Source organism: Manacus candei, unplaced genomic scaffold, assembly GCF_025592945.1.
Source record: "Manacus candei isolate 608988 ecotype Guabito, Panama unplaced genomic scaffold, ASM2559294v1 h1tg000037l, whole genome shotgun sequence".
Taxonomy (NCBI): Eukaryota; Metazoa; Chordata; class Aves; order Passeriformes; family Pipridae; genus Manacus; species Manacus candei.
The window spans coordinates 6,394,231-6,420,064 of record NW_026138085.1 but is presented as its reverse complement, the minus strand read 5'-3'; the positions used below and the strand labels follow the sequence as shown (position 1 = coordinate 6,420,064).

General features: G+C 48.1%; 1 protein-coding gene across 1 annotated transcript in view; it reads right to left on the bottom strand.

Annotated features, from left to right (window-relative positions):
- The window catches only part of PPP2R2B (protein phosphatase 2 regulatory subunit Bbeta), a 65,883-nt gene extending 46,168 nt beyond the window's left edge, over window positions 1-19,715 (bottom strand). Inside the window, exons 1-2 of the mRNA XM_051794224.1 lie at window positions 19,622-19,715; window positions 19,414-19,491 (exon numbers count right to left, since the gene is read on the bottom strand). Of these exons, the coding sequence (XP_051650184.1) occupies window positions 19,414-19,491; window positions 19,622-19,631 (88 nt within the window). The 5' untranslated portion in view covers window positions 19,632-19,715. The remainder of the gene's footprint in view (window positions 1-19,413; window positions 19,492-19,621) is intronic.
- Window positions 19,716-25,834: the final 6,119 nt, after the last annotated feature.

Genomic DNA, 25,834 nt, shown 5'->3' with positions numbered 1-25,834 from the left:
GCCCACGGGCACCTGGCCCAGGCTCACCCTGTCTCGGCTGTGGAAGGGGGCAGGGATGCTCAGTGACTTATGGCTGTGAAGATCAGTGTGGGTGGGGGGATTGGTGGCATCCAGGGAAAAGGATAAGCACAGGGGCCGTGGGAGAAGGGAGGGCTCTCCTGGTCAAGGCATACCAGGGCTGTATTCTGGACATATCATCTGGTGCACGCCAAAGGGAAACAATTGCTCCTTGAGAGGGTTTTGTGTCTTGGCATAGTCCAGGAAGAAGCCTTGGCACTGGCTGAGCCACTGGCAGACAGGGAGGAAACTCATAGGGAGCAAGTTCCCTCAACTCCTGCACTTGAAGTTGGAGGTAAAACCCAACCTCAGTGTCAGGGCATGAGATGTCCCCAGCCAGGCAGCGACGTGCACACGGGGCAGCTGTGGGGAAACAGGTACAACACCACACTCTCACACCAGCACCCAAACCAACCCACTCTCCACTCCCCAGACAGCTGCTGAAGGGAAACATGCATGGACACAGCCTGGGGTCTGACCCAGGCCTCCACCCCACAGCACACCCCTGCCCCACACTGCTGCCAAGACCCACCTCAGCACTGCCTGGGTTCACTCTGGCCAGGAACATCATTGGTACTGGGCACTGGCTGTGCACATGGGCACAGGCCCTGTGGCACCTCTGCACTGTGTGCCCACCTGCCCAGCACCTCTCAAGCCCCCCACACCACGAGGCTGGGGTCAGCTGCAGGAACTGCAGAGCTCACAGTGCCATGGCACAGGAGCTGCTTGACAGCCCAGGGCCACATCAGTGGGGAGCGTTACTGTAACTGGAGGATGCAGAGGGAATGGACAAAGACAGTGGATAACATTGTAAATACAGTGGTGCACTGCAGCTCAATTTCCTCTTACAACTGTAGTTCCACAACTAAAATCTCATTGGGAAGGTGCAAAATTTTGCAGCCTGTGTTACTATTCTGCTGAGATTGCGCTGACTCCTTGGGGCTGCTTATTTCAGGGGATGTGCAGGAGAGAGCATCTCTGAGTGAGAAGGCTCAAGGACTCCAGCACATCCAGTATGCAGGTGTTGTGGGCATCACCCTACACTGCTGCACCACCACACACACCCCCCACCACAGCCCCCACACCATAGCACCGCCACACGCCTTTTGGAGGAGTGTGTGGATCCTTCAGATGAGAGGCAAGAGAGAGGGAAAGCTCATTCTACCCATGTCATGTCCTTATGAGGGAGAGGTGAATTCCCAGGCCCACAGCTGCCTGCCTCCCCGGGACGTTTTCTGACACGCTGTCACACGGAGGTTGATATAAGGCATTGTAAAATTGCACCTTGGAGAACTCTGGCAATTACTCATATGCATATGCAACTTCAGGATTTGTCAGTCAACCACAGCACATCATAGGCCACTCATTAATACAGGGATTACTGATGTGACAAGCCAGAAGCATTCATCAGACAGGCATGAGCCTGAAGTCTCCGTGCCCAAGCCTTTACTGAATTATGCTGGAATGTGAGTTACTTGCTATAATCACCAGGCACATGTGTAAGTCAACCAAACACATTGTGTCTGAGGCTGAGGTTGCTCTCAGTTACAGGGGGTGAGAGCCACAGGTTACTCTGAATTCACTCCCTGTGACAAGGCACAGGACCTGGCCATGGTTTCACAGCACAGCACAGCACAGAGATGTGTTGACCAAAGCTCTCCTGCAGGCCAAAGAGAGCCACAGCATTAACACTGTGCTTGACAAATAACTTCTGTGCTGCTGACAGCTCCTCGTACATGCGACAGCACAGGGGGCCAGACCTGAACATGACACCACAGGACTCAGAACTGCTGCTGGCTTTGGGCAAGTCAGCTGACACCTCTGTCTGTGGTCTTCTGTCTCCCAAGGGAGAGGAAAGGCATGGACCTCCCACAGGGAAAGAGAGAAGGAAAAGGAAGATTCAAACCACACCACAACACTACCCCCAGGAAATGGGATTCCTCTGCCTACGAGGTGTGTTTGCCCACAGGTGTCCTGTAAGGGACAGGAGCAACTACAGAAAAGAAAAATAAAGATGAATTTTGAGTAAGCAGTTGTTACCATATCACCTCCTCCCGTCAGATCTCAAATGGTAAACCCCAGGCCAAAGGCAATGCCCAGGTGAGTAACAAGCCCCTGCAACACCCTTGAATATCATAAACAGAACCAGTGACCCCCTTCCCTTCCTTTCCAGCAGATTCTGTTTTCAGTGTATTTCCGTTTTAACAAGTGCCAAGTCCTTTCTCCTTTATTAACTAGAAAAAAATATTCTCCCCATTGTGCATGAATTATAAATATGTATTCATAAGTCCTGCAAAGTTTTTCAACACACCGTATCATTTAAACACATCCACAAGCCACCTGTTTGTTATGCAATGTGCATAGGAGCTGCATCATGAAATCCATTTATTCTCAGCTTTTTAAAATCCAGGAACGAGCCTTTACAATAACTAAAAGCATTAGCTGTCCTAAGCAGGAATCCATTTGCAGATTAAATTCGCCAAAGGTCAGCTTGTAGCTGTCACTGTTTTCCAAACCCCCAGGTGTCCATCATGTTCTGTACTTTGACATCTCCTGAAGAGCCAGGACACTTTCCACTCCAGTGATTTTTGGTTCAATTAGAGGTTTAAGAGCTCCATGCTCAGGTTTCTGTGAGATCTAAACTGTGTGTGAAGAATAATTGAATCAAACCTCCGATTTTATGCTCGGCACAGAACTTCCTTCACCTCATTTATTTTACCCTTCCATCCATGAGCACTAAATCTATTTTCCTAATTACTGCTCTGGGTTAGAACACTACCCTCATCTTTTAACCATTATATATAGGCAACAAAATTTCTTTTAAACCTGTAATAATTGTTTCTGTTAGTTAACTGGTCATTAGCACAGTGCCATCAGCAGGGTGCCAGCTTGTTGGACAGTGCCAGAGGTCAGCCTGCAAGGAGAAACACAGCTGACAGCCTGTACCCATGGCATAGGGGACAGGGCTGGCAGTGAAAGCCCTGGTGTCCTGTGCTCTGCCTGCCACAGGTATGTGGGCAGCACAGTGACCTTGGGCCATGGACAGACACTGCTGCCCTGGTTCTGCCTCTTCCCGTGGCTGGAACATCCCCCTGCTCCAGGGTGGGACAGGGAACCGCTCTCTGAAAGTGGTACATGCTGCCACCCTGCAGCATCTCAGATTTGTAGACTTATCAAACTATGGACCAACACAGGTGGTGGGCAGCTCCATCTGCACTAACCAGGTCTGAGATGCTTTAACTGAAAACCCATCTCTGTGTGGGAAGGGAAGCCAGGGCTGGTGTGACACTTCTCAGCATCTCGCACCAGAGCCAGCACCTGGTCTGTGATTTGGGTGAAGGTCATGGCACACAATTAGTATTCTGAGAGGAAGAGCACTTAAAGCCCTTGTACAATTTCTCTCATCGTGTCCAGTTCCCAATGTGTTCCGAGTCCTTCAGCTTGCAGATTCCAGTAGACACAGCACTTTGGCTTCACAAATCTGAGAAGCTAATTATGCAGCAAAAATGCGTAATTACACTCCTACTCTCCCACATGTAATCAGTGTCAGCCAGCCAGGCTGGTGGCTGGCTGGCCCATATTCAAGGGACAACCCAAAAGGGAAAGGGCTGCTTCAGGACAGAGCCCCCCATGCTGCACACACTGCAGGGACACAGAGCTTCTCACCATCCCCAGTGCTGAACACGTCTGACACCACAGGTGCAGTGTTCCTGGGATGGCCAGAGACACAGACAGCAGGTCAGGGACCCTGCTCTCCAGAGGACCACAGACACTCAAGTGCTTCATATCTGGTGGATAAATATTACCCCAGCAGCAGAGCTGAGAACCCAGAGAGACCAATGCTCCTCACCTCCAGCCCAGGGAGCCTGGGGAAGGCTCAGGAGGGGCACCAGCTTGTGCCAGCCAACAAAGACCATTCCCATCCAGCCATGCAAGGCGGGTGAACCCACTCTAGATGAACACTGTCCTGGTGAATGCCTTGTGTGGGAGGACAGTCTTCTTCCCCCACAGACAGAGCACTGGGCTGCTGCATGGGAATATCTGCAACCCCCACCACACGTTACCATCCTCACTGAGCCCCTGCACACTCCCCACTGCGCTCTGGAGCCCTGCCCTCGTGCTCCTGCAGCACAGCAAAAGAGCTGACTTCGCTGCACTAAGTCAGTTTGCTTCTCATGTTTTCTCCTGTAAATCACATAAGCAAGCTAAGGAAGCCATAACCCACATCCAGGGTGAAGTCCCAATCACAGGAACCTTAATTAGCATGACTTGAGGAAGACCAATAATTTACCAGATTAAACCAAGATCAAAAAAATTGGGAAGCCAGGTTGCATGCAGAGGGCAGGCTGAAGCCTTCTCCTTCACGGAAGACAGAGAACAAGGGTCAGGACCTCGGGGCAAAAAAGGGAAGAATCAGTTCATTGAATGCAAAGTAGGCAAAGACTTCTGCCTCCCAAAGGTTGTATGATAAATTGATCTACTTGGCCTTGACCCCTGCTGCACTGTTACGGGTGCTGGTACAAGCTGTACATGATTAACAACACACCAGTAACGAGCACTGCCGCACACCCAGCCCCGCTCAGGGAACAGCTGCTCCCCAAGGGCTTTCTCTCCTGCCTCCAATTAGACCAACCAGCTTCTGCAGCATTTTAGCAGCCCTTTCTTCAGATTCACTCTTTCCCTACTAAGCATTTTAATGCCAGGCTTTTCTGAAGCCCAAACATCATCTTATTCACTAGATCTCTCCTATCATGCAACAGCCACCTAACTGTGCAACTGCAACACAACCATGGTGCTTCCAGGAAAAACTTGCTATGAATTATTTCTTACTCTACAGATGATCCAGCCATAACATACTCATGTCTTCTATATTATTACTGAATTATATTATTGCTAAATACACTACAGAACACAAGTGATACCCCAAAAATGAAACGAGGCACAGAATATTTCATGAGGGTCTGAGACATCAATGTCTTTTAAAGGATACAGTGTAAACTGTTTGTCACATGTTCCTCACATCAGAGATATAATTAGCTTAAATACTTACACTGTAAATAGGATTTACCACTTCTGAAGATTAAGGCCACATGCTACAGCATCGGAGCATCTGAACCAGAGGAGTAAGTTTTTGCTTGAAAACAGCTACTCTGAGCAGTGCTGCAAGTAAGGCCAGTCCATGTTGGTGTTCTGCCTGCTCCTCTGGGTTTGGGTTTTACCTGGAGTACCAAACACCACCGCAGGTGACAGTGGAAGGCCAAACCTGACAGGCGTTGGTTGGGTATCTGGGAGTGAAAGACCATCGCAGGGCACCAGTGCAGGTCTCCTGGGGAGCACTGGACACAGAGCACACTGCCCAGGTACAGCCACCACACCACACACACACCAGGTCCTCGCCCTAAAGGGCTCACAGGCTGCTGCAGCCAAATGTGATACAAGAGGTAAAGATGTTGCAAGAGGACACTGGAACATCATTCATGAGAAAACCATGAGTGGAAACTGGGGTTAGGCTGAGTGAAGAAAAAGCGAACTTTGTCATGCAGTGTATTTACACTGGGTGCTCAGATGGGATATTATTTGTGCAAATAACTATTGAGCATTTATTTCTGTTAAATTAGCAATTAATATGCAAAATTTTGTGTGGTCCCAAAGATGGATTTTATTTGAAAGGATGTATATCCATGAAACACCAACACATCCAGATCATTGTGAATTGTTTTTCCTAAACTGCAATTACTCCATGGCCTTCAGTTAATTTGAATGTGTCCCACATCAAAAAGTAATGAAATCATAATATAAATTAAAACTAGGGCTGCCCACATCTTGCAACACAAGCACAGTAAATTTCACAGCACTGTGAACCTGGAGCTGGGATTATTACTTTATAAAAATCATCGTTCTCGTCCTCAGATGTCACCCAGCAGCAGCAGAGTGGAGCACACACAGATGCAGCCTGGTCACCCTTGCAAAATGGAAAGCACAAGGGCTAATCAGTCAGACAGGATTAATTCCCCAAAGAAAAGGAAACTGGGTGACTGGCAGAGCAGCACTCCCAACCTGCACAGGGATTAGCTGAAGTTCCACAACCATCAGAAGGACAGATGGGGACCCAAAATCATGCTGGTGGGAAGTGCAAAACGGGATATGGCAAAACAGAGCCACTGCTGGCTGTGATGCTGAGAGCCGGGGAATGGAGAGCCCATCAGGAGTGATTGACTCACCAGCTGTTTCCACATTCACAGGAACTTGTCCAATTTTAGTGGTACTTCACAAAGCAACAGCAAACTCAGGCGAAGGGCCTGCCCAAATAACCAGGTTTCCTCCGTGCTGCCCTGGCAGAGGGGCCCCGTCTGTTGGCAACATCCCATGACAAATCACGTCTGGAACCCAGAGAAGCACTGGAGAGCCAGCCCGGCTCATGCACGCCTCAGTTAACCCAGAACATGTTCTAAGCATGAAACCATTCTGGCATGGGGAAAATCACAAGAAGTCATCACACCATGCTCTGATTCACCCACTGCCCTGGTACCTACAGCCACAGGTCTCATGAGCACGGTGGTGCTGCCACAAGCGACAACAGCCGCGGCCCCAAGGGGGCCCGTGAGCCTCCCACCAGACCCGGGTGAGCCCAGGGAGCAGTGTGGGAGCACTGGGTAGCTGCAGCCTGAGCTGGGAGCTGGCAGGGTAGGGGTGCACCACGCTCTCCTCACGGCTGCACTCTCCACTATGAGATGATACAACTCGTTATACAAGATCGTCCTACAAAAGAGCTCCCAAGGAGCGAACCTTTCAGCACACAGTTCGTGTGCAAAGCATCCAAGCATTAATGGAGCATCAGAGAGTGTTATGCTGATCCTGTTCAACATTTCTTATGTGCACATAGTCCTAGGTCCAGTCAGTAGTGCTCCTCCTTGACTCAGAGCCGTGATCAGGGAGCGGCCGACATGGGAGTGCCTGTGGCCCTGGCTCTGCCCTGCCCAGCCCTGCCCTCCACCTCACCCCGGGTCAGTCATTCGTTCACTGTGAACACCTGAAATTCAGCATTCCAGCTTTACCCATCACTCCCAGGGCTGTGCCTCCTCCTCCATGGGACCTCCAAGTGCCTTCAGCAAAAACAGCAGCTTGGGAAAGGTAGCTCTGGGATTAACTGGGTCCTCATCCCTAGATGGGCCCTGGGACCCACTGGCCCCCTCCTAGGTAGCAGATGGGGCTGCTCCATCACAAAACAAAAATATACCTCCTTTTTGGAGTCTCAGTGCAAGGTCCAGGTGTGACCAAGGTCTCACCTGTGCAAATAGATCTTGCAGAGCCCTGCCTAGAGCTGCCAGTCTCCTGCTGCTTCCCAGGAGAATTGAGCTCTTTTCTCCAGGCTCCTCTTCAGACACCAGACAGGGAGAGATCCCAGGAATGGCCATAGCTGCAGTGAGAGAAGTTTTCTCTCCTGTGTGGTATCCAGTCTTCATACTTGTTTACACTTCTGGAAATCTCCAGGAGAAAAAGATGGGATGTATCACACAAGTATAGATAAAGGCTGGAAGAACACTACACTGGCAGGATAAATATACAGGATAGCTTAGGGCATCGGCCAGGTCTAGGCTTTCCTTACACTAATGAGGGACCAACCTTTATCAAAACATAAACCCAATTGTGCTACCAGAGAATCATCATGAAGTAAAGCTCAGGGGAGGGGAAAAATAAAAACAAGAGACACCATGGGGAGCCTCAAAAGTTTGCACAACTTCTCAGAACGCCAGTGCTGTAAACCTGATATTTGTATGTCACTAATATTTACATATAATCTACCTCATGTCATTTGGAAAAACAAACCTGGAAAAGTGTTAATTAATAAAAGATATCACGTCTTATTAACGTTCATATAGTAATTACGAAAACCACATATCCATCTGTTAAGCAGTCAGCAAACAAGACAAATGACTGTGTTATGTTAAACAGATTATAAAATGCCTGAGGGAAGGAAATTCAATAGCCCCGACCCAGCCATGAATCAAGCAGCAGCACCCAGGCTCCAGCACACACAAACACATGCATGTGCCTTTCCCAAGCCCTTTTCCTGAATTACATATAACAACATCAGTAATGAGGTCAGTATGACATTAGGCATAGAAGTCTACATTGAAATGTGATGATGTGATCATTAAGATTTTATGGTCCTTTAAAAAAAATTACTTCCTCAAACAGACAACTACCCCTCCCCAGGATGAGACTGGAACAATATGCAAAGTAACATTAAATCCAATTGCCTCTGTCCACATGGGAATCCAGCTACTTTAATCCAATTGAATAAACAAAACTGATTTCATTCCTGTCATGTTTGTGAGTGATTTCTGAACATTTAAAGGGAGAAACATTCACGCATGGAGAGTAATTGACTCATTAGCATGAACATGGTCAATCTGTCTGTGTGTTCTCCGGACACCCAGCGCAGCCCATGGAACTCTCCACAGCCATCCTTCATGCCCTGTATGTGCATTGCTGGGTGCCAACTTGTAGCAGTCTTGCCGTGATTGCTCACACAGAACAAGTAATTGTGCTCATTAAAAAGAGGCATTTGAACAGTGTGTTTCACATGAGGTGTATTTCACCCATATCAGCAACTCCCTCCTCAGCAACAGACACGGTACTGCCGCAGGATGCCCTGGACAGGAGACAGTGCACCCCCCTCCTCCCACACCAACTGCAGGATCCCCCAGGAGCTCTCGGTCCCCCAGCTTGTCCTGAGCACCTCCCACACATCAGCTCTCTCAACCCTTCCACTCCAACCTGCCACAACCAACCAGAAAGAGTTAGTTTTCATCCTGCTGACTGCACAGTCTATTTTAGACCTATCCACACACCATCATATGGGCTGTGGCAGAGAGGCTTCAGTGCTTCATTTTCCTGAGACCCAAATTTATGGGAGCAGAATGTCAAAGGTGTAACAGCAATGTTCCCCTAACTCCTGCCCTCAAATAATTGGTGTCAGAAAAATATGGGCATGACAGTCCATCAGAAACATTCTCTGTGGCCTTCCCAGACTCACACACATGAAAATCCATCAGTGTGAATTTTATGGTTTTTAAGTTTCGACAACACAGAGGCTGATTCAAGCAGAGCAAACCTGCAATGCCTTTCCTCTCAAGGACAACTACCCTTGAAAAATTACAAAGCCAGCACAAAAAGAAGACGAAGATTTGAGGGCAGCCCGAGCAGTGGGGGACTACAAATGGGCTCCTCTGCAGGCAATGCCTTTGTCGTGTGGCTGTATGTGTGTTCGTGGTCAGGACACAGCACCCCCAGAAGATGGGGGGATGTCTGCCTCCAGGGAAGGCACAGGACCCCCCAGGGGCACACAGCAACCTTGGGCAACCTCTGTTCACCCCACACAGGGCCAAGTGCCACTCCTTGCTCTACACCAGGTGTCCTTGGGTCTGGACCCGCTCGTGCACCAGGAATTGTCACTGCTGTCCTGCATCTCTCCTGAAAATGAGCAGCTCTCAGCAACTCTAGACACTCTCCTCCCACAAGCTGCAAGGCTACAGACCCTCAGGCTGGGAGCCCTCCTGGAGTGCCCCCAGAACCCCATCCTGGGGACACAGGCTGCCCCACCACAGGGAGCAATGGCCCGTGGTGGTGCTCATGCCCATGTCTGGGGACACCACAGACAAGAACCGTAGCAGGAACACGACTGCCTCATGTTTTCCAAACACTTTTGCCTCTTGCTCTTAGGCTGCTCCTGTTTTTAATCAGTTGCATTATTTGTTTTCTTCTTCCATTATTCTGTCACTTAAGACTTCAGATTAACAGTGGGGATGGAGAGAAGCCTAAGCCGCTATTAGCTGAAACAGGCAAGTCAATTAGCCTCCTTCAACAGAACAACATCTGACTATGTGGCAGAGGGTCAAAAAATGCACCTTGATGGTTTTTCTTCATGGGTTAGCGTGGTGGGTTTGTTGCCATCTGCTTGTGAGTTGATTACTCTTTCATTTCGGCTGAGGAACATCGAATTTAAAGGCAGAATCAAGGCAAAAATAAAAGGGAAGCCTTCTCATCAGCTCCTGCTTTTGAACACTTGGGTTTTGTTGTAAAATTTCCACTTCAGGGAGGTTAGTGAGAAACCAGATTAAAGAGAAGTAATGCCCGCCAGCAGGCTTATATTGGCAGGGTCTGGACACGTGTGCCTGCCTGTTTGCCTGGATGTGTGTGTGAAAATCCTGAACTCTGATGGCCACACAGACGTGTGCTCCATGCAGGGTCCTACAGCCCCATGAAACTGAGCTAAAAGTCACACTGTTGTGCAACGCTGCACAGAAAGGAAAATAGCAGCCAGCAGCACTGGAAACATGCAGGGGCAAAAACTGCTGATGAAGTCCACAGAAGCTGGTAAGAACTCACTAATGTAAGTGCTTAATTATATTGCTGAATGTGCATTGCCCAGACAAGAGGTGGCCCGTGGCCACGGCCAGCTGACCGCTCCCAGATCACACGCTGGAAGAGGAAACACAGAAAACAGAGTGCTGAGCTGTATACTGGAAAATGTATTACTAAATGCCACGAACTTGCATTTGAAAGGAACTGCTGATTGTGAATAAATCCACCATATGGCTTTACAAAGCTGAGTGTGTTTATTTCCCAAATATAGCCAAATCAGCCCCTGACAGCCTGGTTTTCTTTTATAATCCACATCAGAAAATTATTTAGAGTGTAATATCAAACACGATTTGTTGGGTCACTGGTGTAACAGAAGAAGTTCATGGTAAGAGCCGGGTCTCATGTACAGAAATCACACCTGTGCAGCTCCACTACAACATCAAAACATTTAAGGAATTTCTGAGACCTTTTGGGTGACCTTGTTCTACAAAACTGCCTGCAGAGAAAAGAAAAAAACCCTATTGTTTTGTAAACGTTTTCACTGAGTCACATGTGTGGCCCTGTGGCCTGTGACATTCCTGGGTGGGGTGGGGGGAGATGGCACCCAAAACCAGAGGGGCTGCAGGCTGTCTCTGGGTATTTCCCACTGGGTCTGCCAAGCCAGGACGACAGCTAAACATGCCTCTGGGTCTGACCAGAGCTGCTGAGCTGTGCCCATGGCTGTGCCAAACGGTGGGGGAAGCGCTCGCCCTCGCCCCAGCCCTGGGAAGGAGAATGGTTTTGGCAATCCCACCACTACACAGGCAAAGCTGCTCATGGTGGGGACAACAAGTAGAGACAACTTCTCTTTTTTTTCTTACAGGTAGGTCACCCTGACCACACTCACCGTCCTGCCTTCCCCAAGAGCGCCTAAAATAACTCCATTTGAAGGCAGCCTGAGATCTGCTCTGAAGCTCAGCCCCCGCCAGCTGCTCTCCCCTCTCAGTCTCAAGCATTTCCCTGCAACCTCCATCAGGTCCCTTCCGAGTGGGAGGGATGACAGAAGGCACCTTTGTGCTGATTTAAGCACTAACTAAATATAGACAACAGGGGAACGCTGGGAAGCTACAGCTGAACCCATCTGTAGTGAGGGAAATACAGTCACAGAATGGAAATATCTCCAGAGCCTTGGAAACGTGCTCTTAATTCGGCTTTTGCTTTTGTTGAAGCCGGTTTGACATGAAAATCGCAGGAAGCCTGAGCTCCAGGCAGCCTGAAGAGACCTCCTGTCACACGGGACTGGGATCAGCACGGGAGCGGGACGGGGAGCAGCGTCCCACCGCAAACTGCGGGACGCGAAAAACCCTTTTCAAAATCCTCCGTCGCCAGGGCGGAGCATCCACAACTAAAAGTATTTTTTTTTTATTAAAACAAACGAAAAGCCCTCAGCGACATTTTCTGTCATCGAAGACGAGCGCTCGCCCCGCGGGGCAGCGCCGGTCCGGGGCGGGGCCGCCCCGAGCATCCCTCGCAGGGCGGGGGTCCCGAGGGGAGCGGCGGGGAGTCAGAGCCGCGGGGAGGGGCCAAAGGACGGAGCCAGAGGGGCGGATACAGAGACCCCCGAGGGCACCGAGACCCCCATGGGCACCGGCACCGATCCCGCCACCGAGCGCGCCCCCGCTCGGTAGCCGGCGGGAGCGCGCCCGCGGCGGGCGGGGCGGGATAACGGGGCGGGGCCGGGCGCAGGTGGTTCCAGGTGTATTTTCGAGCACGACTTCCCAGCCCCTGCCCTGTGCAGCACTGACACCTCCCCGTAGGTGGAGCTCGCCTCCTGCGAACAGGCGATATCTGGTTTGGGGGTTTTTTTTAAGATAAAATCTGCAGCTTTGAGGCCTGGAGACGAAGCTTTAACACACAACGCCCTCAAGGAGCTGTTTAAGCAAACCATACGCATCCCCCGTGACCCCCCTCCTAGCAGGGCTAATTGAGAACCACCATCTCAACTCTATTAATTAAAACTTTGAAGACTCCTAACTCAGCAGAATTACCTCCTGCTCGACATTCATTCCCACTCTCTATAATGAACTCTGTGGTCAGGAATTTTCCCTCGGCCATCAAGCACAAAGAAGTGTCCCTAAAGAGCAAAACCTAAAAGGACTGACTGGTCCCAGTTTCCTCCACACAGCAGCCTGATTCCAGTCAATCACCACAAAGTCTGATCAAAGACAATCCTGTGTTACCCACACAAGTTCTGTGGCCCTGCCCACTGCCCACCCAAAGGGAACACTCCAACAACCCCCTTGGTGGGGCTTACTCAGATGCTCAGAAGGGTCACAGGGGGATGTGAACATTAATTCATTTAAAACAGCAGCTCAATGTCACACTCATGAAAATTTAAAACCAAATTCAACCCCACTCTCAACCCAACATATTTAAGAGAACATAAACGAGCTCATGTTTCAGCCTGGAAAACTGGTGCAATTGAAACAATTAAAGCTGATCTCCAAGAAAGGCCATACCTGAACGTATTAGTTACCAGGCTTTTTAGTTTCTCCTCTTTTTAAAAAAAAACTCCTTCAGCACAGTTCTATCACTTCTAGCTGTAAACTTACAGTAGTGTAAGATCATGTGAGTGATCATGGCCTCAATATAGAAACGTTTATACTATCAGAGCTCACTTATAGACACAAAGCACTTTTATGTGGCATTAAGAGGTTTAGAAATGCCACTCACAAGAATTAAAAAATTCCACCCCGAACTGATGCAAGCACAGAATGAGCTCAGACCTCCATCCCTGTTTATCCAGCTTTCAGCCATGAGCTCCCAGCTCGGAGCCCAGCGTCCATACAGGGATGGGACCCACTCGTACAAGGAGCAGCAGCAGACGCAAAAATGATATTTTTTTTTTTGTAAAAGGCTTTGATATGGATAGAATAAGAAAAAGTGCAAATCAGTGCAGCCAAGGAAAAGTATTTCCACTCCTGAGTTACCACAACAAAAATACAAATGCACTGACCATCCCCAGTGGAACAAACTGACCCACCTGCATCACCACCAAGCCCGAACACCAGTACCTGAACCCAGCAACAAACAGTGGGTTGGGCATCCTGCCAGGTCCTGAGCAGCATCCCTGCCATGGCAGCTCCCTGCCATGCCCAGCCAGGACACGGCTCATCATGTCTCACATTAAAGCAGGCCAACAACACTCCTCTCCCATCCCTGCTGTGGCACATCACCCGCCTCACACCTGGAACCACCGCCAGAGCGGGGCCATGCTCTGGGATTCACCTCCTTCAGCCAAACAGGAATGAAAGAGGAGGAATGGTTGTCACAGAAACAAGGCCTTAAGCTCACTGGAAGGAGGAATAGTTTCCACACACTGTGCTGCTTCAGCTTGACACTATGCTTTGTATTTTGGATGGGGAATTTGCCCTTTTTCCCCAAGCCACAATCCAGTTCTTTGTGACCACACAGAATTAACCTCATTTACTATTGTGGAACAAACTGACCAAACAGTTGGACTCCTGCACATGGTGCAAGCCCTGATTAATGTAATACCTGAGATTAGAGCCGGTCTGATGTTCTTCACTCGAAAGAGAGGGTTGATGTGGCATTCAGAATGAGAAACTGCAGAACAGCTAAATCAGGAAATGCAATTATTGTAGAAAGCTCAGTCTTAACTTGGTGTTCTCCTCCATCAGCCTTACACTAATGGCCTCTCTTCATGTAATTATAGACTATTCCTTACACCAAACCATATTTGCATACTTACACAACCATACTGTACCTCTAATTCACACCATCCTGTAGGATTAGTGCTGCTGCAAACTTAATTTATGTGGGTTTCATTCCAGGGTCATTCAGGACTTCAGTGAAGTTCCCAACTGCTGATGCCTAATTAACTTGAGTCGGAGCCATCGGAATGGCTCACTAGGAAAATCAACCCACTCAGGGTCAACACAGCAGGAACAAAACTGACAAGTTGGTGGTAAGTGTGAGGGTCATCATAATAACAAAGGTAAAGTCTTGAAAACTGGCTATTTTAGGTTGATTGCAGGCCGAGGATTTTGTGTGAGAGCTCTCCAGCATGAGGACCAGGGTTTGCTCTGTGACACACCATGCAGGGACTGAGTGCAGTGGAGGAACCCCTCAGCCACCAGCCAGCTAGTCCCTGCTCTGTCCCACTGACAGGGTGGCACTGGGAACCAGGAGCTTTGCAGCACATTTTAAACAGTTCTCAAGCAGACCTTTCTTCACACTGTTAATTGGCCTATTCCACTGATCCCACTGAAACCTGAACACACTTCCTGCGGTCACTCATGGAGGAATCTTCTGTCTGGAGTGTATGAGGAAATCATTATTACTTTTTACATATATCACTCAAAAATATTCCAAAGGCCAAAAGCTTGGCCTGGAGGTGCCCCCAAGGTAAAAGAGCTTAGTTTTAAGGTGCCTCTGGCTGAGCTTTCATGTTAAAGACCCCTACAAAGCTAACCCTCTAGCTTAAGGGCACCTTTGAGCTAAGCTTTAATATCAGCTCTAACACAAGTGATTAAACATCCCGGCCTTCATGTCACCTCCACTGGAACCTCCAAAACGCTGGTCAAAGCCTGGTTACAAGCTGAGAAGACACGGAAAAACAGAAATCTGTAAAAGGTTTCAGAGAAAACAGAGAGTTACCTCAGATCTACTGAAACACGGGTACTGCTCCGCTCTTTGGAGCATTTGTAAGCCAGGGAACTACTCATAAAAATGCTCTGGGAATTATCATAACTTCCAAACAGGAAAAGACACAGAAGCTACAGAAAAGGGAGGAGCTGCTCTGACTTATCAAGCAGCAGAGATCAGAATTCATCCGTGCCCTCCCTTGCCCTCCAGATGCAGTCTGTAATTTGGAAGCACACGTCATTCCTGAAGATTAAATGTAAATTCACTTTCTGTTTGAACTGCTGCAGGACAGACCTGGACTGCTGGTGGGAGGAGAGCTCTCCATGGCCGGCCGAGCTCCCCGTGGGCTCACGGCTGGGGCAGCAGCAGTGGGCACCACGTGGGACGGGGCCAACAGCCCTGCTCGTCCTGGCGCCCCTCGGGACAACACCGGCGGCTGTGCCCTCCCTCGGGGGATGGCGGAGGTCGGGCACAAGGACTGTCTGTCCTCGGGGGCAGGGCAGAGCGGGGCTGCACCACCGGCCCGTGCCCACCCTCGCCACAGACAGTCCCTGCCCTGTGCCTCGGTCGCAGCTGCAGCCCCGGCGTGGTGCCAGCCGTTCTTCAGAGGTCTTGAAAGAAACACTCATTGTCAAATACATAATATTTACCCCAATGATTTTTTTAAAATCTATTTATTCAACTGCCTTTTCGAGCAGGACACAGCTCTTACCTGGGTTCTCCTCTTGGTTTTGCTATTGATTAAGCCTGGAACAGGGTTATTTAAACTCTCCAAACCTCAATTTCACCCCAAGTTTATTATATGCATTTGATAATGGGTCTAAGAAACAGTTCTGTTCAAGTTTCATTCTTTCTATATTGTTTGCAATAGATTGCACACTGATGTGACATTCCTTCTCTAACTCTTTTTTTTCCCCCCTCAGTAGTCTCATATGACCTCCCCTAAAACAGCAAGGTCTGCTTCTCCATTGACTTACTTATTCCAGTACAAAAATCCAGAAGTGACTTATTCAGGATATCTTAAGAGACTGTGCCTTTGGACAAAGTCAACATGAAAACAAAAAGAAATCTTCAAAGAAATTTTCAAGGAAAGAACTGCACAGTCAGTTATCCACTGGGATCATTATATCTACTTAGAACTTCAGAGAAACTTTAAAACAACAACAAAAAAAGTCTATACTGCCTACTTGCACTGAACTACAGAAACCCCAGCTAATGTAATAACTTAGCCTGGAGTGTCATCACTTGCTGCCAAGTGCGCCCTCCTTGCCCCTTTCACTTCACATCCCTGCAGCGTTCGCCTGGATTTTCCTCTCGGGTCAGGTTGGTTCTTCAGCCATGCACACAGACTCATGGGTCTGCAGAAAGCTGGGTGACAGGGTGGTGGTTTTCCTCATTAACTAATTTCGTTTAGGGCAAATGTGGAAAGCCGCCGCGGTTCCACACGGGGAGCAGCAGTGCTGGGAATGTAGATCCCGCGGAGCTGTTCGGTGACTGCGGGTGATCCGCAGACCCGTCCGGCAGCTCCCACACCGCGTCAGACGGGGATGAATCCGCAAGAACGGGCTCTCCGGTGGGAGAGTCCCACGGAAGTCTCGGCGAACACACCCCCGGTACTTTGCACTCCTACCTTGGAAACGCAAAGTTCAAACACTGCTGAGAACATCTCCCTTTTCCCAAATTGCTGCAAAGCTGTTTTCGCCAAGACCTGGAAACAGGCTCTGCCGGTGGAGGGAGAGGTCTCGGGTAACCGGAGGCGGGCAGAGCAGGATGGTTCCATTTCCTCGGGAATATCCGGATGCATTAAAGGCCACATCTACAAGCTACACACAGCTGGAGCCGTGCGGCACCGTCACCGCAGCTCCCGCGTTCCCGGCGGTGCCCGCCGGGCCCCCGCGCCCCCCGCGCCCCCGCGTACCTTCCGCGTGGCAGCTGGCGGAGCGCAGCGCGCCGGGCGGCCGGAACAGGTACGGGAGGTACCGCGAGAAGCATTTCATCTTCCGCCCCGGACCGAGCTAGAACACCGAGCGATACCGGCGGGGAGGGCCGGTCCCCGGGCTGCCGGCCCGGCCCCGGCCCCGGCGGAGCGGAGCGCTCCGGCCCGGCCCCGCCGCCGCATCGGCTGCGGCGCGGCCGGGAGCGCTGACTAAGCCCGTCCCGCCCGCGAACACACCCCCGGGCCCCGCAGGAGCCGCAGGGCCCCGGGCCGGGGCCGTCCCAGCCCGCCCCGCTCCGCCGCGGCCCCCCCCTGGCCGGCGGGAGCCGAGCACCGGGAGCGCATCCCGGGGGAGACGGACGCGCATCCCGAAACTGCCGCGCTCCCGGAACCGGAGCCGAATGAGCAGCCCCGAGGAGATTTCACCTCTTGGGTTTGCGGTTTTCTACACTAGACTGCTAATTGTCAATGTATCAAAATAGGGAAAGATCTCTAAAACTTGTTTCCTTTTGGCAGTAAGGAAATGTAGATCAAAGCGCTGTGACACCGCAACGGCTATCAGCAACATCATGTACTTCACGTTTAACACTGAAATCAGTGTTTGAGCAGCTGAAAGATGTCCCAGCCTCCCGTGTATGCACAAGGGAGCTCATTCATCCCCACAGTTGCGTCAGTTAAAGGATCCATTACACCCGTGGTTTCATCGGGACGAGTACCATGGACTGTGGTGCCATTCTTCAAGTTAAGGAAAGCAACAAACAAGGAAAGAACAAAATTAGAAAGTTTGTGTAGATCTGTTCATGCAGCTTCACACGTGTGGAAAAGAGCAAGCAATTAGCATTGAATTAATGCAGAATTATTGGCAACATTTGAAGTATCATCCTATTTGAAATCCAGAATGACAGTCCATCCTGCTGAAGGAGGAAGGCTCTACTACATTCAAAGGTGCAGAACATTGTAAACATAACAGTAACATCTTTCACCTGACTGTACACAACTACATGCTTCCTAATTACTAATGGAATCACCTCGTGCAAATTCAGGGTGCTTGGATGTTGCCAAGAGTTCTGAAGGTCAAAAATGTGCCACAAAGATTCACATAACAGTAACAAGTTATGGATGAACTTCTGATGAAGGTGAGGTATCTGTGGTACCACATCTGTGACTTAATTCATGTGTGTGTATACATCTGTACCCACACACATGCACATTCAGATACAAACACAAACCAGCACAAGAACCAAAGCCCATCCCACATCTAACACTCTCCTAAGCTTCCTACTCAGTCATGGTGATATTATTTGTACCTGCTGGCCAGACTCAACACACCAATGGTATCACCTTTTCATTACTGGTTTCACTGAATACAGCTTTTAAGTGTTATCCATCAGATAAAAATCAGAATTTACTCTTCTGTGAGCCCAGGTTACCCCAAGAAAAAAATCACAGGGATTCCTTCCTGTCATCATGCCTCTGGATTCCTCCAGCACTGAGCCTCCAATGGTAAAAAAAGAAAACTTATAACCCTCAGCTGATAACTGGTTACATTAAGAAAAGAAAAGAATAGTGAGCAAGAAGAGGCAGCCTTACATTTCATTAATCCTAAAGTAGCAAACAAGTGCTCCTGATCATTTACAAAGATCTACAGTAAAAGCTCAAAACACTTGCAAACAATTTGGAAAAAAAAAAAAAAGTAAAAGAATATTTTGGCTTTAATCACTGTGGTGGGATTTTTCTCTAGAGATTTAATAAATAATTAAATATTCTCCTGAGTGTTGTGCCTGACTGCAGTCTCCAGTGGTAACAGAGTGAAAACCTCTTCTGCAAAAGCAGCATAACCAAACTGCCACTGAAGTGGGACAGGTGACAGTGCTCTGGGAAAAGCCACATTCCCACCAGAAGTCAGAACTCTGCTGTCAAAGGCCTGGGCTGACTCAGTCCTCTCAGACTTACAAGACTGTGCTTTTAAGGAAGTCATCACACTTCATGGATCACAACAAAGTAGAAGAAATTAATCTAATGGCCCATGATTCTGTAAATCTATGATTCTCCCTCAGTTCCAGAACTGATTCCAGTAAATGAGGTTATAGTGGGAGAGGGTCTTGCAATTCCCTGAAAAACTCTGTAAATAACAGCTGAAAACCAAAAGGAGTTCTATTTCAAAGGGTATTGATATGATTAAGCCATAGTGCCCTCAAAATAAATTCCTGGTTCAGCAGCTACTTTGAGAGACCCATTTCTTTCAGATGCACAAACACATAAGGAGGGCAGAAACCAAGGAGTGTAACCGAGCTCTGTGCCAGCAGCTCCCAATAACATGGAACAACCTCCCCGCACACCAGCCAGGCAAGATGTACACGACAAGTTATTTTTGATCGCAGCAGCAAAAGGAGAAATAAACTTACCTTCTGTCACCCCAACGTCTATAGTTCCTTTTACTTGACTGAAGCACCACAGCACATCCTGCATGAGGCTTCCAAATCCTGCCGGGAAAACACACGCAGAAAGAAGGTGTGATCCCACTGGTGCTTCACCTGCCCTTTTCTAAACAATCACACACACGTGCTCGGACAAATATCTGCAATCCCTGCACGAAGATAAGTATCTGCTCACCTGGTATCATTCTCCCATGCAAAGTGCAAAGCTAACACTGCGAAGCTGAGAGCACCGTGCCCGCGTTATGAATCGCCCGTCTGTTCTCTCTGTGCCAGGGCAGGGCTGTTGGGAAACGGAGCCATCGGAGTCAGTCCCCTCCACATCACTGGCAGCAGCACAGCAGTCAGGAGGCCCTGTAGTCATGGTCTTTGTCACAGCCTCTCTCCATCTGAATACTAATGTCCCCAGTCATTCCCAGCACTGTTAAAGAGGGAGTGAAACAGGGGGGGAAAAAAGAACTACTCCTACTACCACAAGACATTTTTTCCCCATTTGTGGTCAATGTAGTTATGAACTGCTTGGCAATGAATCCAAGCAGCATGGAGCTGCTTTACAGCACATCATAATACTGTAAATCAAAATCTGCCTGGAATCACAAGTGTCCTGTAGCTGCTTAAAAAAATTACTACAGGCATTTCTATTGCAAGGCCTATTATTAAGCTGTAGAGCTCTCACTTGTGCTTGCTGTTGCAGCAATACTCTGTGTTAAGACTCTCTGAGACAAATTAGGATTTTATCTACTGTTGCTCCTTGTTTTCTTGACAGCTCACCAGAACTTCCCTTTCTGCAACAGTTTTTCACTGTTCAATGAAAAATCCACTGCCTCGAAGGACAACTTGCTTCCTTTCATCCTAACACGTGTTTTATGTTAAAGCATTTCCAGACATGAAGGAAACAGCACAAGGGAGCCATGAGGACAGGAAATATCATCTTACCTGTTTTACACACAGGTGAAATGTGTCTCAGAAAATGGAGGTGCTTCACAGTCGGCAGTTGTGATACTGGGCTCGGCCAGGGGGTCGTGCCGTCGAGACATGGGATTGGCAGATAATGTCCAGCAGGAGATACCACCGAGTTATATAGACTATGCCATGGCCTACCTGAATGTCTTTGTGAGGTTTCTGTCTGATTTTATTTAATTTTTGGTATATTAATACAGGTGTATATCGAAAGTAATGTAACCATCTTGAATATATAACAGCTACAAAGTCAAAAGTGAGCTTTATTGGATGATTCAAGACAAATACGGGGGGAAATGAAGCTTTAAGAGTATGAAAAGTTCTGGAATCTGAAGGTATGAGGAGATCAGATTGTGGAAGATTATTAAGTTTAGTGAAATTTCTAACTTGATGTGTCTGAACGGTGGAAACAGCTACGAAATGTGACAGGAAAATGCAAAAAAAAAAGTTAAATCTACAAAAACAGGTCTTGCCAAGCTCTTGGTAAAGTCTGCTGCCTCCCCTTGACTTCTCCTCCTGGGTAATCCCCAGGTTAATTTGAGCCTTTGACCCTGATGTTTTTGCATTTGCTAACCTATAAATGCCTCACACTGGAGCTTTATTAATGTCAGTTTAACATCCATGTGTGTAATGAATGTCTAATGTTTTTAATGCTGTTCAGTTACTAGTGTTTTGCAGAGATTTTTATGCTTATAAACACATCTGTTTCATTTTATGTGATTGTTTTGAAGAAACCACAAACAACCATGTGTTTGATGACATTTTCTTCATGTTTTCAAAGCATTTCTCAGGAACAGCTGCTGCTGAAGACATTAATGAAGAGTTTCTGGCAGTGGGAATGTGAAGTTGTACATCTGAATTCTTCAAAATACTAAGCCACCTACAAAAGAAAATCCAGGTATATATAAGGTCATAAGTACATGATTACACACACTGCTTTTACAGCTGAGATGTAACTGCCTCACACATGTCCAGGACATAGAGAACAATTATCCAGAACTCCTGGTTTCCATTTTTAATCTCTGTCTGCAGTGGCTTGGCATCCTGCCTTCTCTGGGAGCTGAGTCCTGACAGATACATGCAAAGTGCCCTGAATAACAGAATCAGCATCTTCTAAGTTTTCGCTCAAGCAGTCCTTTCTGGTTGGGTGTATGCTTGCCAGGAATTTTGCTGTGGGCCTAGAAATAACATGAGAGCTGCTTGAAGATGCACCAGCAAAGCTTTATTAGTCACTGCCAAGAACTGCCTCCCTTAGTCCACAGCAGTGTCCTGAAAAAAGCCCCGTGTTCGATGTTGGAAAAAAGTACCCCTGAAACCTGGTGCTGTCTGGGCAGCCCGTGACAGAGAGGGCATGGACCTCTCAGTCCCTTGCCAGGGGCTGTGCCAGTGCTGGTGGCACCTGCCTGTCACGAGGGAGCAGTGCAGTGCAGTCACTGTCAGGGTTCAAGCCCGTGTAGTTAATGTCTGGGTCTGTCTGGGAGGAAATAAATCCAAGGGAAAGCTGTTTGTGGGGAAAGGGGGGGGTGAGAATGAAATACCACATCCAGGCAATGGGGAGATGACCATTTTCCAGAGGCTCTGTGGTGCTTTTTGCAGCTCGGGCAGAAGCTGTGGTAGCAGTGACAGTGAGTCTCTAACATCTGAGCAGTTTGCACGGCTCTGTCTCAGATCTTTGCTGTCATATATGTTGTAGCTCAGTATATTTTTTGCCCAACAGACTCTGACAGGATCTGTGCCGCTGCTGTGGTTCTCGCACTGACACCAGGGATGGTTTATTCCTGCTTTGAGCTGGAAGTGCTGACAGCAGCAGACAGGGTTTCTCAGCCCTTGGTACCCCCAGACTCCCAGAGCACAAACACTTCACTGCTACAGACACCAGGCTGGGAAAAAGCTTGTGATAACCAAACCCCTCTTTGATATACTAGAGAGGAGTGATTTAAAGAAAGCTATTGTGTTTTTAAAGGTTTATTGCTGACTTCATTTCTGAAATTTCTCTGTGGATCATGTAGACATCAACTGTAATTCTTGGAGTTGTTTCTTTTAGAAATCAGTTCTTGCTGTAAGGATGGGATTTCACTAATTAAGGACATGTGATATTGATGTATACAAAAATCTTGCCTGCACTTGGTCTCTCTCTTGACAGCACGCAAATTAAATGCCTTTTCACTCTAAGAATTTTAAGAACTCTTTTAAGAATCAAATATGCCCAGGAAAAGGCTGTACATGGATATTGATTAACTTTATGATGTCTGCTGCAAACTGCACTGAATCCAGCCCTGGAACTAGATGAGTCCTAATGCTGGGAGCAGTGGGAGAGCATCCATTTGAGGTGCACAGGACAGGCTGGGGATGCTGATGGGAGTGGGTGATGTAGGCAGGGATCCTGTCCCAGTGGGAGAGGTTACAGTACATACTAATGAAAAGGAGTGGGAGAAGGAATACTTTTACATCCCAGCCACCTACTGACACCTGGAGTGACCATGACCCAATGTTGACTAACAAGCTCCATTTCACCACAATAAGAACAGACACACAAAGTAGTTGTTAGAGTCACTGTTAACATCCCAGCTTACTGGAGGAGAGCTGTCACACCCTCACTGTTGATTTGTGTACACATTTGTTTGTGCAGAAACTTACTTAAAACTTTACTTAAGACTTTAATTTCCATATAAACATTTTCTCCCTAGTTGTTTTTCGCAATATAAATATTATGGAAAGGGTTTAAAAAAATCGAGACAATGAAGATTAGGTGGTCTTATTGTGGCAAAAGAAGGGAAACGTGTAAGTGAAGTGAGATAGATTTCCTTTTGCATCTGTTCATATCAGAAAAGAGATCCCCCCTATTCCATGTGTTAATAGAGTTGGAGGAAGGGAATGTGTGAAGTGTAACTAAGTGGGAAAGGAAGGCTGCAGTGAAGGAAAACCCCTTGGTAGAGGAGGGAACGTGGAGAGCCTGGTGCTTTGACTGTGTGTTATGGAGGCAGGGAAAAGGACTCTGCACTGCCAGGGGATTCTCTATGATTTTGAGATCTCTTTACCAGGAGCAGTAGTGGAGAAGGAATATGAAGCTGCAGGTAATGTTACCATTAATATATGAAAGCTTTTATTCAGTATTCTCTCTGTAGAGCATGCCCTCCCTCTGTAGTCACTTTAGGCTCTGAAATCCAGTTCTGTCTTAAATTCTAGTGACCCCTAGCTGAGGAGTCCTAGTGCTTCACATCCTGCAGCCAGGAATAACCATTCCTCAGCGTGTTCTCTGAACCACAGCTCAGACCCTACAGGAATCTTGCTGGGATTGGTGTATTTAAAAATTCTCTTCTAATGCAGGCCTGGGATACTGTGGTTTGCATAACAAAAAGGATGCCCAAAGTGTTTTCATGAGCAGCTACCCCACAGCACATATCAGAGTGGGTGCAGGTGCCATCATCTGTGCTGCACCAAGGGCCAGGGTGTCTGTAAATGGGATAAGGCACTAGGAACAGATTTGCCTATCCAGGAAAACCTTGCTCCCTGCTCATGGGAGGGACAGCACAGAGCCTGTGCTGCTGGAGGGGAGCCCTGGGTAGTCTGTGCCTTTGGACAGGATGGAGTGAGTTTTAACCTCAATTAAATATGTATATAATATTTATATGTGCTTTGGGATGGCAGCCACCTGCAAAGCTACAAGATCCTTCTAATTCAGTAGGAGCTGTGGGCAGTGTGTGAAGGTGAGCCCACTTTAACCACGGGATATACCAGCAATGGGTGTTGAAATCTGACACATTGCAGATATACCTAATGTTAAAGTTAACCAGAGGGTTAGAGCTGAGTTATGGCTGTTCAGTATAATTTCACTTTTTTTAAGACTTAAGGTTCCAGGAAATACATAGTCTAGCAAAACATCTCTGTTTTTGTAAGCCATTGATAAAAATTAGTTTGGCACTTGAAACAAAAATATAGTTGGCTGAATAGTTAAAATTGTAAAAGAGAGTAAAACATTATTTTTAATTATTTTTTAATTCCGTGGCAGCCTCTTGGGGCTTTGCCCCCTCTGACTTTTGCAGACCCGGGGGTTTGCCCGGTGCTCCTGGGCTGGGGGTCGGGGGAGTTCCTGTGCTGGCGGACGACGCAGGTTGGTGACAGGAGCCTCTCAGAAGAGAGGGATCAGCCGTGCCTCCTCTCCGTTAGAAGGCACCAGAGATCCACCGTGGCTCTCCCGTTTCTCCAGCCGGGAAAGCTGGGGGGGGCTGTCGCGCATGACGAGTGCCTTGCAGAGCCCGCTTCACTTCCCCAAACTTCTTTTTCTAGTCCCGCTGAAAAAATTCCCCTACTTGAGGCTTCCCTCTGCTTGAGAGCCTCCTTTTCCTGAGCTGACACAGTAGGAAAGCTCCATTCTTAAGAAAACTGAGGGAAATGTTTACTGGGTTTTTTTTTCTTAGTGTGCTCTCTGTTTACTGCAGACCAAAGCCCCAGCTGAAGGACATGAGGTTCTCTGTTTCCCATGGAAAATGAATCCCTCACCAGCTCTCAACACACCGAGCAGAGCAGTGTTTTCCCATTGCCCAGTGGGGCTGGACCAGGTGCCTTTGCAGTCCAGGGGCAGAGTTGGCTGTTCTGCAGGAGCTGTTGCAGAAGAGCTGCCTTCTGTCCTCTCATTTGCTGCTTCTTTGTCCTACTCAATAATTAGGCTTTAATATTTCATTTCTGCCAACATACAGAGATCCTGAAACTATCCAGATGACCCACTCTGCAGACAACAACCCTGGACTAATACTTTTGTAATATTTCTGCTTCTTATTCCACTAATTCTCCTGGATTATAGCTTTTGTTGGAAATAAAATCAAAAGAATAATGTTTAGAAAAAATTCTAATGATTTACAGTAAAAAATTTCAAATTTCATTTAAACCACTACTGTGAAAGATCAAATAGAAAGGATCTTCAGTCCAGCAAATTTTAGTCCATTTAGGAAAAGCTGCTTTGGGCATGCAGAAGACCACAGGTGGATCCTCTGAAAGGTAGGGAAAGGAATCTTGGGCCTCCCATGATTCTGGAACTATAGATAAATCACTAACCATTCCCTGCAGCATGAATCTGTTATCCTATCCACCACAGATGGGTAAACCACTTTGTTACTTGATTTCTGTGTGGTAACTGCTGGATCCCCATCCTTGCTGTGGGGCTGTGCAGGTCGTTTCCCAGGACAGGAGCTGGGGTCCCAACACACCTGCCCCCAGAGCCCTGGTACGTGTCCTCACCTCGGGGCTGAATGCTGGGGATGGGTGTCCCCTGGCCCAGCTCTGCAGGAATCCAGCTTCTTTCTCCCTCTGCAGTCCATGGGTTTATTTTTCAGATAATTTGATTTGGTTTAGATAGTTTTAGGGGAGTCCAAGCCGTGTTTCAGCTCGTTGGTTCTTCTCTAAGTAATACAAGAGTATGGCTAAAGCTGGATAA